The sequence below is a fragment of the Pleurodeles waltl genome, chromosome 6 (assembly GCF_031143425.1).
Source record: "Pleurodeles waltl isolate 20211129_DDA chromosome 6, aPleWal1.hap1.20221129, whole genome shotgun sequence".
Classification (NCBI taxonomy): Eukaryota; Metazoa; Chordata; class Amphibia; order Caudata; family Salamandridae; genus Pleurodeles; species Pleurodeles waltl.
This window is the reverse complement of record NC_090445.1, coordinates 1,398,285,383-1,398,297,975: the sequence shown is the minus strand read 5'-3', so window position 1 is coordinate 1,398,297,975 and position 12,593 is coordinate 1,398,285,383. Positions and strand designations below refer to the sequence as shown.

At 39.6% G+C, this 12,593-nt stretch overlaps 1 protein-coding gene across 2 annotated transcripts in view; it reads right to left on the bottom strand.

The window, feature by feature from the left end:
• Positions 1-12,593, bottom strand: part of SLC45A1 (solute carrier family 45 member 1) — a 190,045-nt gene that overhangs the window by 73,854 nt on the left and 103,598 nt on the right. For both annotated transcript variants that reach the window (XM_069240738.1, XM_069240737.1), the window contains one exon: positions 3,659-3,883. In XM_069240738.1, the coding sequence (XP_069096839.1) occupies positions 3,659-3,883 (225 nt within the window). The remainder of the gene's footprint in view (positions 1-3,658; positions 3,884-12,593) is intronic.

The following is a 12,593-nucleotide window of genomic DNA, read 5'->3' as shown; positions in this document are numbered from 1 at the left end:
GTATAGAAGCCTTCTAAGTTGTTTTTGGCCCAGCCTGGGGGGATCACTCAACACTTCCGCCAGATCATTATCTAGGTCGACCGTGTAGGTGTTAATTTTTAGATATATCATTCAGATACATTGAAAAGATCCGGATTCCGAGTTGGTTGAAAAAGTAGGATCTATTTACCGCACCCAGTATAATCTGATACCCTTGTTTCGTAATTTAGTGGGCCCACTAAATAGCACCTACTGTGAGTTTTTGGGGAATAACATGAATAATTTGGGTCTCACTGCACCACAAATCTACAAGATAGGGTGAATTATGGGCTGTTTTCTCATGTTACGTTCTGGCAGGTTCGACCTGCCTACATTTATCGAAGGGTGAGGTATTTCACGTACTGGTTGGGTAAAAGCCAACCAACTTGGAATTCTGCCTCTTGCACAGAAAGGTTGGTCAGAAAACACTGACCTAGCTGGAATCAGAGCCTTAGTCTGTGTAGAAAGGCTTAAAAAATGTCGTTTAAACAATACAAAAATGGCAGAAAAGGAAATGCTGGGTCAATCAGCCTGCACATCACCTGCTCTTGACTCCACACACGTCACAATCCCCCTTTGCTGTTGACAGGCATTTTTGACTCAAATGTATTAGACTCTGTTTGCAGATGTTCTGGCACGTTCAGGACTTTCATTCAATTTATTTTCTAAGTGATTAATATTCAAAATGCTTCTTCCAAGTCTTCCATAGCAAGTATCATATAGTGATTAGAGGACTCCATCCACTAAAAACTTTAGCATTTAAGGGTCTGGTGGCTCAGTGGGCTAGTACATCAACAACATCACTTTCAGCATGACCTTATGGTCACAGGTTCAAATCTTGGTGGGCGCACTCCGTTTTTTATCCTCCTGAGGTCGATACAATGAGTACCTTTGAGCTGGATAAAAATAAACATATGCTATGAATATCCCTCTGCTTGCCTTTGCTTTATTTAAATATTTATTTAAAATCATTTATATTGTACTTTAGCCTCTTGTTATAACATAAAAACAGGTGCAAATGGCATTTCCCCCTATTTTTCTAGGACTGTACATTTTGAGTTAAGTACAAATACAACTTGCTCGTGTTTTGCATTTCATGTTACCACCAACATTTTACTGGAGGTAACAGAGAGGATAAGAATGTAATGGGACAATGATCTGAAAACTAACATAAACTAAATGTGCATTCTGTATTAATCACAAGGATTCACTTTTGATTGATTTGCACATGTGCCTTAAAAAAGGGGAATACCCAAAGGAGAAAAGTTATAACACGGCAGAATGGTCATTAAAGTCTGGTAGAAGAATCGAATATTTCCTTATACATAATTGGAAACTGGGAGTTTAGCCTTCCCACTGTGCTCCCCGGTCACATAAGGGCTGGATTATAGTCTAGGTTGTGGTTTGGGGATCCATGTGATTGGAACAGGAAAAAAATGCTCGCTGTAGAAGTTCACGGGTTATTCTATTTAGGTTATTAAATACCGATCTATTGTCAGTTAATTGTACCAATCAACAAGTTTTGTAGGATAACCCAAGATTCATAAAGTCGAGTTCTCTACTAGCATGTCATTGCTAATATTTACTCAGGCAGAGATCAGAAGTAGGAGTTCGCCCTATCAATCGTTTTTGACCAGGTTGGTATGCAGTGAATTATAACTAAGACACTATCAGATCCTAAAAACATAACACGACACAGTGCTATGCAAAGCAACCCAACATTGAAGGGTAATGTATTTGCAGGTGCTATTTCAGTGGGAAAGATGAATGACCTATCGAAGCAGATGTATGCAGTGAAACGGATCGTGAGTGCATCCCCTTTACAGCTGGGTCCTATAAGCAAAGTCACGTTTTGTGGGTATTGCATTATAGAAAGGAAATTTGAACTGTTGCCTAAACTATTGGCTATCCAGAAGACCTTAATTCTAGTATTTATTTTTGAAAAACATTTGTATTGGTTTTATCAAACAGTTCCCAGTAGTGGTGCAAAGCATGAAAACAGGAAGACATCAGAGACAGCAGCAATGTTACCACAGATCAATTAAGTATCAAGGGGACAAGGCTCAAAACATCACGGTACAACCTGTGACTGTGTGGCAAGCCCTAAGTCTCCAACCCCATGTGTAAGTTGTGTTCTGCAGAATTACGTGAGCGCATATCTCCAAACATGGACCATGGCCTACCTGTCCACGGCTACAATTGTTTACCTCTGTATCTTGCCCATTCCCCCCATATTTTATGGTGTTTCCAGGGGCACCCTCTATCCATACAAATGATGCGCTCCTATCCCATACAGAAATCCATACCCTTGGCTCGCTGCTTGACGGAGGGGGCCCCAGCATCTTTCCAGGCTCACTCAATATCTCGTATCACGACTATCAAATACAACCAAAGCTGAGCCCTCTGATATCTGTTTCCCTCTAAGTCATCCGTAACATTATGGAGAACTAATTTGGGGGTTCCTAGGGATGATCAAACCCAGCACGTTCTTCAAGAGTCTCAACACCCTGTTCCAGAAGTGAGAAAGTGTGGGGCAATGCCAGAACGTATGAGGAAAATCTCCGTTTGGATCATTACACTGCAGGCAGCTCCCTGAAGCAAGCAGTCCTATGTGGCGCAATCTCGCTCTAGTGAGATACATTCGGTGCAGTAGTTTTAGCTGTATTAATTGAAAGTGGGAGGCTATTACCACCTCTCTTGGAGCTTCCACCGTCTTCTACCAATCATCCTCATCCAGGAGTCCCAAATCTCCCCCGCTATCCTCACTCTAGTCAACGGGTCCTGTAGATTCCGTAAAAGCATTTTATATGTATGTCAGATAGCTTATGACCGTTGATGTTAGTAAGGTGAATTTTCACTTCAAGTGGGGAGTATTCGGGGATGTGGTACTCGGATTGTATGGTCGTTAAGAGTGCATCATGGAACTGGTGGTATCTAAAGAATTGTGTGCGATGCATGTCATATTCGGATTGCAAATGTTGGAAGGACCTTAATACCCTGTTGTGCAACACGTCACTCAATATAGAAATGGCAATAATGCACCATGCCGAGAAACCTCAGAAAGTCACGACCTGTGGAAGTCTGTTCCCGTGTCACAATGGATATCCAGCGTCAGTCTACCCGTCCAACCCATGGATTTTGCTCATTTGTTTGTATTGGCTTCCATTGTGTAACCACATTTTCTGATTCTTCTCAGTAAATTCCCTCTGTTACCTAAATTAGATAGCTTAGACCATTTTTAAGTCGGGCTACAGACAGTTTTTACTGTGTGCTAGTCCTTTTGTAAGAGGCTCCTTCTCATCCTACCACTAGGTTGCTGTTGGAATTGTGAACGCCAGCCGGCTCCCTGCCATCCTGCAGCAGGATTACACATGCCTTTTAAAATGTCCACCTTCTACTTTTTATCTTGCTGCCAAGCAGCTGCTGATATTCACAGGGCTCCTTGTCATTCCACCACCATGCTGCTGCTGACAATGGATCTGGCTTATAATTTAAATTGCAAGACAGACCTATTAGGTTTTCCAATGTATAAAGCTTGTAACTGACTTGCCATTGAGTGCAATCATTGTCTTTACATGCAGGTTTATTGACATTTGTTTTTCATCACTTTTCAGGACCTCATTAAAGTGAAAGGGCTTACCTGCCAACAAAGCATGAATGTTAAGTCCCCGGTCTTGATCTGCCGGGCTGCATACATCCATCATGTATGCGTGGCTGGGGTTATCAGCTGAATCGGCACTGAAATCCATCAGGACGACCCCGCAGATTGTGAGGATGATGCCCCACTTATGGTCACTCACAGTGTCTGTCATAGAAAGCCCAATGTCCCTGCCATTGAGCAAGAGCGATAGACCAAATAAGGCACCTGGAAAAGAGAGGACAGGCATTAAAAAACTCCATACATTAGTATGTGCCACCAGTGGAATATTCCTTCCCCAGCCTTACATTATTCTTAACCCACTGTTGTTCACTTTCCCAATTTCTATAACTCACCAGAGAGAAAAGAGTTTATTACAATGGCCTTTACAGTGGAGACCTCTCTCATGGACATACATGTTAGGGTATTCCTTTTTGGCAGTACGAGAGAGGGGGGGGAGAGTGGGTTCCAGCAGCATAAGCTCAAAAGCTGGCCAATCCCTTTGCTGACGTCTCTATTTGTGGGAGTGGACGGGGTGGCAAAGGGAGGTGTCCCATGCAGAGAAATGGTGACGCAGGAGAACACCCGACTCAACGTCCTGCCAATCTAGGTCACAGAGGTCGTTTCTCACTCTTAATAGCTCAACATATCAGCATACAGCAGAGACATATTTGCTGAGGAAAGCATGGATTCTGCTGAGAGGCTGTGTATTTTCTAATGTGTTTCCTAAAGAGGAATTCTAAAGGGAAACTGAGTTCATATTTCACTGTACACCTAGCTTGCATTCAGAAACTACAATTCAGATTTACATAGAAGTCATGCAACGCAGGTCAGCAAGTAAAGTTGCTGAGCTGCAAAGTGTCATGAGAAGAGCAGCGGCACTATAAAGGCACTGTTCGGCTCTCTGGCTATGCAGGTGCACTTTTGGCAGCCATGCGCCTTTGCACCGCAGCGCAAGAGTATCTGCATTGTGGGCAGCATAGGTTTTGTGCTGAAAGGGCCCTTCCAGTACAAAATCTATGGTTTAATGTGTCACCCATGCACCACATAAGGAATGCCCCCTTGACGCAAAGTAACACAAGGCAGCGTATTGCACAGTCTGTTTCACTTTAGGGTACAATCCAACGAAAAACATGGTTTATGTTGGAATGTAAATCCCACAACAACACTTAGCATTGCATTTACGCAAAAAAGTAACACAAACTCAAATCAAAGTGTTTGTAAATTTGGGCTTCGGTGCATATGATATGGGTCCTGCAAATCCAGGTTCCATTTACGCACTCTTTGCTGAAGATTCCTCAATTTATATTTTTCCTGCATGATTGATTTGCACATCAGTCCAAGTTTCAGACATCAGAATAGATGCGAACAAACTTATTATGTGTATTTAACACCATTGGAGGTGTGACAACCTTGCAGTTTTCCTGCAGGATTAGCTCGAGGTTTACAAGATAAAAATTTGCAAGGCAAGAAATTGCATGGCGTGCAATTAGCACCTGAATCAGAATCCCACTTGGGGTGCAAACAGGAGTATGTGCCCCTACTGCAATTTTCACATCCGTCAAAATGTAAACCTCAGAGGGCAGACATTTTTAATTATAATGACCTCTGTATTAAGTAGGCAGTAGATGTTTTGGGTTAGTAAATGAACTTGCTAGTGGGCTGGTTGCCGTTACGAAAGTAGCTGAACACAGAGAAAGAGTAAGACTCTGATTACGAACTGGGGGTTAAATTCCATTAGCTGTGCAGACAGAAGTTTGCACAAATATCAGAATTTGGAGTTGAGAATTTATAATTGCAAACCTACAGTATTCCCCTGATAGATTTATAAAGGCGAAACATGGATAGCTCAGTCCGATTCTGCATGATGTGCCTCATTTCCAGTTTAATGACTTGGATTATGAACTGTTTACTGGAGCCAGTGAGCACCTCAGCCTGGGGTAATGGTATTTACTTTAGTGCATTTACGGGGTGTGTTAAATACTTAACCTCTTTCTAATCTACTTGGAATTGCGGCCTGTCAAGGAAGGAAGACTCTGACCCTCAATGCGACCAATTGTGAGTGTGAGTTGTGATGGCAACAGGCTAATTCTTCTTGTACATTTAAGAGTGGCAGTTAAGTGTGTTGTCCACCTCTTCAGTGATGGTGTTGTATTCCCCTGGGATGACAGAAGTAGTTTTAATCAGAAGATTTATAAACTGTTGCAATAATGGATTGCTGTAGTATCTTTGGAAACTAAAGAGTAGGTGTCCTTTGTCCTACCTTATCAGACACTGCTCGGATCTCTGTCAATTTCACTGCTGTCTTTCGTCTTGAGTAGTTGGTATTAGGATGGGGTATTATTCTGTGGTTACCATCATCATATTCACATACAGAGACAACCCAGTATATCACAGAAATAAATCGGACCTATCACACTTGAGCAGCAAATTATCCTACTCATCACAAAAAAAGATACCTCAGAACAGAGTGCCAAGTCACATTCATAATGGACCAAACACCTAACAAGGATCCTTCATCAATCGACCTGAATATTCCATAAAAAAGTGAATCCAACTACAATTCACTCATGTACAGAGAAATCAAGCACACAATTAAATATACAGCAGACTATAAACAACATGGATAATCTTGTATCATGGATTGCCATGGCACAATCAAGATCACTCTCCAATAATCCATGCCTAATTGCACTGGGAATACTGTAAACCCCAACTATCATACTATAATCCCACAATAGATATATACCTGAACCTTTTCTGGCTGCACTTTTCACACTGTACCCTACACATCACTTACCATCTAACCTACACACATCACTCATCAGTCATTAGATACTGTAGTTTCAGGTGCACCCTCAACCTTCCATAAATAATATCAACACTCACTTTACCCTACATATCAAAAACCCCTCCACCTACCACGTACCATATATTCATGTCCACACAGCTATGCATCATCAAAATATAACAATAGAAAATATGCCAGACTACGCATCACAGATGATATTTGCAGTGTGGTGTCCTGCACCCCACAATCTTACAGTTTCACTCCAGATAGCAAGATGAACCCTTGCAAATACCGGGCATTGTGCCAACCATAATCTTACAACTTAAAAAGCAAAACAAAATACTTTCCTATCAAGAGTCACGTCTTCACTCAAAAGTCACACCACACACTGCTTATTGGCCATAGATGTCCTTGCACAGTTGCACCTTCCTCTTTCACCTAACAAATGGCATTTCTCACTTTTTCCTAACCACTGTGCACTTGCCCACGCCTGGTGTACCTAGCCATTTCCAATCATCCTACATTTTTTTAAACACTGTTTCCGATATTATCATTATGTTTCCAGTCTTTTAGTAAGCCCAGAACTGGTTGATTTATTTTTAGTTTGTATTTTCTTCAACAATCCTAATTGTAATTGTAATGGTATTTATATAGCACTTACTACCCCTGACAAGGCTTTGAAGAGCTTTTTGCTGAGTAGCACGCTACTACGGAACCGAAGACGAATTAGTGGTGAATTAGTATAGAGAAAAATGAGTGCAGTTTTAGTATTATTATGAGTTAATTTGAACAGAGGATATGTGAGTTTGGGATTGAGGAGGGAAGAATCCAGGAGTGTTAATTGGGAGTTTATAGTAATAGGATGAGGCTTGGGATGAGTAAAGGAGAGATGGAGAAGGGAAAAGTCTGTGGAAAGGGTTAGGGAGATCATAGTATCAGGAGGGGTTTTGGATGAGTAAAAGGTGCGATAAATGAGGGAGAGTTTAGTAGGGTTGTTTGGGAGATAATGGTAGCAAACTGAGGTTTGGGGTGAGCTAGATGTGGAAGAGGAGGGAAAAGCTTAGGCAGGGTTATTTTGGAGATGAAAGTAGTAGAATGGGTTTGGGATGAGTCAGAGTGGGGATGGAGGATGGATTGATAGACATGACATAGGGTGATGGGTAGACAAAGTAAAGCATACAAGTGAGTAAATTTATGTTATTTTTATTTATTTATAATTGTACTTATATATATATATATATATATATATATATATATATATATATATATATATATAAATACATTTTAATCATTATTTTTAATTGTATTTGTCTCTAATTTATTTATTAATTTTTATTAATATTTTACTTTAATGTACTTATTTACAATTTGAATTTTATTTATACATTTTATTTTATTTATTTTTATTTAATTTTCCTCTAGTACAGTAAGACTAGAGTAATACATAAATAGATATCTAGATACAAGGTAAAGGAATATATGTTCAAGGAATATAATCATGGGTATAATAATATGAGAAGAAAGGTAGTATTTTATAAACACAGACTTTCAAGATTTGTAATATTTTAAGTTAATTAATAAGTGTACTTTCCTAACATTTATTTATCTTTCCTCAATTTTTGAATAGCGAAATGCTTATGATAATAAAACATTTGATCAGTGTGATATAAAACGAGAGCAGGGATTCATAAGTATGTACTAGAACAACTTATCTAGGAGCCAAGCAAAGACCTATGAACATGTTAAGCATGGAATAGCATACACACATATCTGTATATACACACACATATATACATACACACACATATATATACACACACACACATACATACATATATATGCAGATATATATGTATGTATATATATATATATATATATATATATATATATCGTGAGTAAATATACATTTGATAAACAGGTTTAAAGAGTATGTGTATAATTTATTATTATGACATAGTAGCGATACATATTTCCTCAAGAACTATACATATCTAGAATATACACATAATCAGATTAAAAATATTTATCAATACAGGCATATGCAGTTCATTGCTGTTTGAATATGGTGGTTGTAAAGGGAAGTGCCAACTCTTGAGTAGTCTTCTGAAGACAAGATAGTTATCCATGGATCTTATATTTTAAGGTAATGAATTATATAGTTTGGCTGCTTGAACGGGGAAGGATGTACCACCTATAGTCTTTTTCTTTTATAGTGGTGGTCTAAGGCGGGATGCCAATTTTAAGCAGACGTTTCTTTGTTGAATGTATTTGGTTATTTTGTTTTCAATAAAAAGCGGTCCTGTTCCATGTATAGCTTTGTGGGTGATACAAAGCAGCTTGAAGGTGGATCTTCTGGCAATGAGTAACCAGTGTAGTGCTCTCAAGGCAGACGAGATGTGGCCTTGTGGCTTTACATGTAATAGTAGCCTGGCAGCGGAGTTCTGATTACGTTGTAGTTTTTTCATAATAGATAGAGATGCTCCATGGTAGATACCATAGGCATAATCCAGTTTGGATAGTACAAGAGATATAGTAGCTTGCATCTTATGCGGAAATCCGAGGTGGGGAAAGATGCGTTGCAGAGTCTTCAAGGTGATGAAGCTTGTTTGTGTTAATTTGTCCACTTGGGCATTCATTGTTAACTTGGAGTCCATAGTAATTCCAAGGTTTTTAACTTCCTTGGATAACTGAGGAGGTGGTCTGAGATTGTCAGGCCAGGCGAACAGTGGGTCATAATTTTTCCAGTCACCACATGTGAGTATTTCCGTTTTGGAAGCATTTAGTTTGACATGGCTCCAAGTCATCCACTGATCAACAGCTCTGAGACAACTGAAGATTTGTGAGTTTTCAATGCCTTAAGGCATTCCAATTTAAGTAGTATTTGTGTGTCATCTGCATTGTTGTAGCATGTGAGTTGGAAATCATTGATCAGTTCTGGTAATGATAACATGCAGATGTTGAAAAGCAAAGGAGATTATTGATCCTTGGGGGACCCCAGCTTTTGTGAGGTAGGATTTGAACGAGAAGGGGGGAGAATAGATCATGTTGGTTCAGTTTTGAAGGTAGAATGTAATCCAGTCGAGAGCAGTCCCTTCTATGCCAGCTTTGCGGAGTCTTTGAATTAGGGTGTCATTGTCAACCGTATCAAAGGCAGCCGAGATGTCCAAGAGAAGTAGTGCAGCTACTCCATTGCGGTCGACTGTGTTTTTAAGATCATCCCAGATTGCTATAAGTGCCGATTCAGTGCCTCTTCCTGGGCGGAGTTCAGTTTGGTAGTCTGAAAGTATGGAATTGTCTTCAATGAATTGTGACATCTGCACGAATGCTGCTCTTTCTATCAGTTTGCTCAGGAAAGGTCCATTTGTGATTCATCTGTAGTTGTTGGGGTCCTGTGGGTCTAAGTTAGTTTTCTTTAATAACGGACATATGTATGCTTTTTTCAGGTCTCCAGGAAAAGTTCCTGTAGTTAAAGAGCTATTGATGATTCTTCTTACAGGTGTGGCAGCAGAAGTAGATAAAAGAATGTTCTTGAAGATGTGTGGTGGGCAAGGTTCAGAAGGGCAACCGGAAGGCCTGCTTGCTTTGACCAAATCTATAAATTCACCTTGTGATATTTGTTTGAAGGGCTGTAGAGGATGGGTTGGTTTATTCTTATAGGGGATTTTAGGAAAAAGGTTGGTGCTGATGGTTTTCTTCTGTTTTAAATAGGAGTCCAATGTGTTTGCCTTGGTAGTGTAATGAGTTGCCAGTTTGTTTGTGAAATCTTGAGTATTGGGATGACTTCCTGCCATGCATTTAGGTTTTTGAAATTCATTGAGAATTTTATAAATTTCTTTGGTTGCAGATTTAGCACTTAGAATTCTGTCTGAGTAGTACCTTTTTTAGCTTTTTTGATTGATGATTTGTATATTCTGTTAAGTTTGTGTAGCTGCAGTTTGTCTTGAATGTTGTTTATTTTGAGCCAGGTCCACTGTACCTTCTGATTTGCTGCTTTATCTTTTTAAGTTCTGTGTTTCTCCAAGGTGTTGGTTTTCTTTTGTCTTTTTTTATTTTTTTCTGAGTGGTATTAGGATATCAAAAGCTTCCTGTAGCCACTCATAAAGCTCTGTAACTTAATTAATTGTATCTAGATCTGTGTTGGCTGTTAGTTGTGTTTCTAAGTCTTAAAAATTGAGTTTGCTCCATGGTCGATAGGTGCATGTATGTAAGTTGCTGTGGGGTATGTTGATTTGTAGGTTTTTTATTTCGCATCACATAATCACAAATCAGTAACCATCATTAGTAACCACATAGACAATATATTAGGCCATAAATAATAAATCAAATGACATATGAGAAATAATTGACTCTCACACATCAGAGGCAACTCTCCACACCATTGGGCTATACCAGTGGTAGAAGTGTGTCATACAAATAACAAGGCACTATGCTAAACCATGCATACCACATCATACCATACCATACCTACACCGAGGGCCACTGGAATTATGCAATTCTATGTCTGCAGCATGCATTTCGTTTGGCATAAATATGGATTTGCCGCATTTGCCACATAGTCTATTATCTACTGCATAATTTCCAGATTTTAACAAAAAAAGTTTTCTTAGCTCAAACAAATCAAAAATTACTAGAAATGAGGCAACAAGTAGTGCAGAGGAAGACACTTTGCCAAGTTTGACTATTCATCTTTCAGTTGCATATTGTTGTATTTAGTGTTATTCTAGTACTAATAAGGCGTCTAGACAGAGTTAACATGTAAAAATGACAAAATAATAAAGTGATACTATCAAAAAATGTGCCCCATTATGGTGCAAACTTTGCATTTTCTTGCTGCACACGACAGTGAACCCTGACGCATAATTCGGTCTTCCCTTGCAGCATAATACCAGTGGCTCATACCATACTATACCATACCATACAATACCAACAGTGTGGTCTATACTAAGCCCAGTGTATTGTACCCTGTTCTAATGCCCTCATATTATAAATATGAGGCAATCTGCAGTAATACGTTGGTTCCAATATGTTTCTTGCCATTCGCATATTCAGAAACATGACAAACCTTGTCCAAATTATGCACATAAAATGTACATTATTAAGTGTCGAAGGATGTGGCACGTCTGCCCAAACACATCAAATTTCCATCTGCCCGGTTTAGACTGCATAGTCCCTCTACGCTCTAAATAGTAGCGGTTACAGAGTTGATATGCTTTATTACTACGAACATTCGGCTTCAAAGCCTCTAGTTTGGATGTTGAACTTGGGAAAGTCAGCAATAGAAGGTGTAGACCTTCTAGAAATGGTGGCAACTAAGGAGGACATAGATTTTTGGCTCAGTAGGAACAATGGCAGCAGGGTCTAGGAAGGACAGAGATGCACCTCCGTGCTTTGCACCTACTCATTGCCATCTAGGTCTGCCTGATCCACTTCCTGAGCTGGAACCATTGCTAACACAGACAAAACATTACTTTTTAGCGTCTTGATACCTTTGGGTTTACAGCGCTAAATAGCTCTCTTTATTCAGTTCATTTTAGGGCACAGAAGGGGTTATAGACCCACATTTCCGATGTTGTCGATATTAGGAGTTACTGGCCCCATCAGAAATATGAGTTTCACAATAACTTTTTTAGATCAAAAGACGGACTTATTAAGAATTCACGCAATGTGAAAGTTGCTGCACTACATTGCATCAACCAAAGAGAGCTGAAGAGCGCCATATCTACTAAGATATGGTGCCCTTCAGCTTCCCCCAGGGCTTGCGCTCTTGTCGCATCCTAACGCCAACACAGGCACTCTTGCTGCATTGGGCAGAGAAGCCTGTGTTACAGGCAGAATTGTTTTTTGTGCAAGAAGGGAAAAGTCCTGCACAAAAGCAAACTAGAAAGGGTTTTTCCTCTTTCTATGTGTGATGTAGAATGCACCAAGCATAGAAAGAGGAAATAATGAAGAGAAATAAACATATTTAATCTTCTATAAATAACCGAAGAGAAATGGGGATAATCGGGGAAATTTGCTCTGGAATTAATAATTACTCCAGTAATTCCACATTTCTAAAATGTCATCATTCAGAGTAATACTCATAATACCTGGTAATCTTGTCCTCCCAAAGTCACTGATGCCTCAGTAGCAGTAACTTCAGGGGTGAGG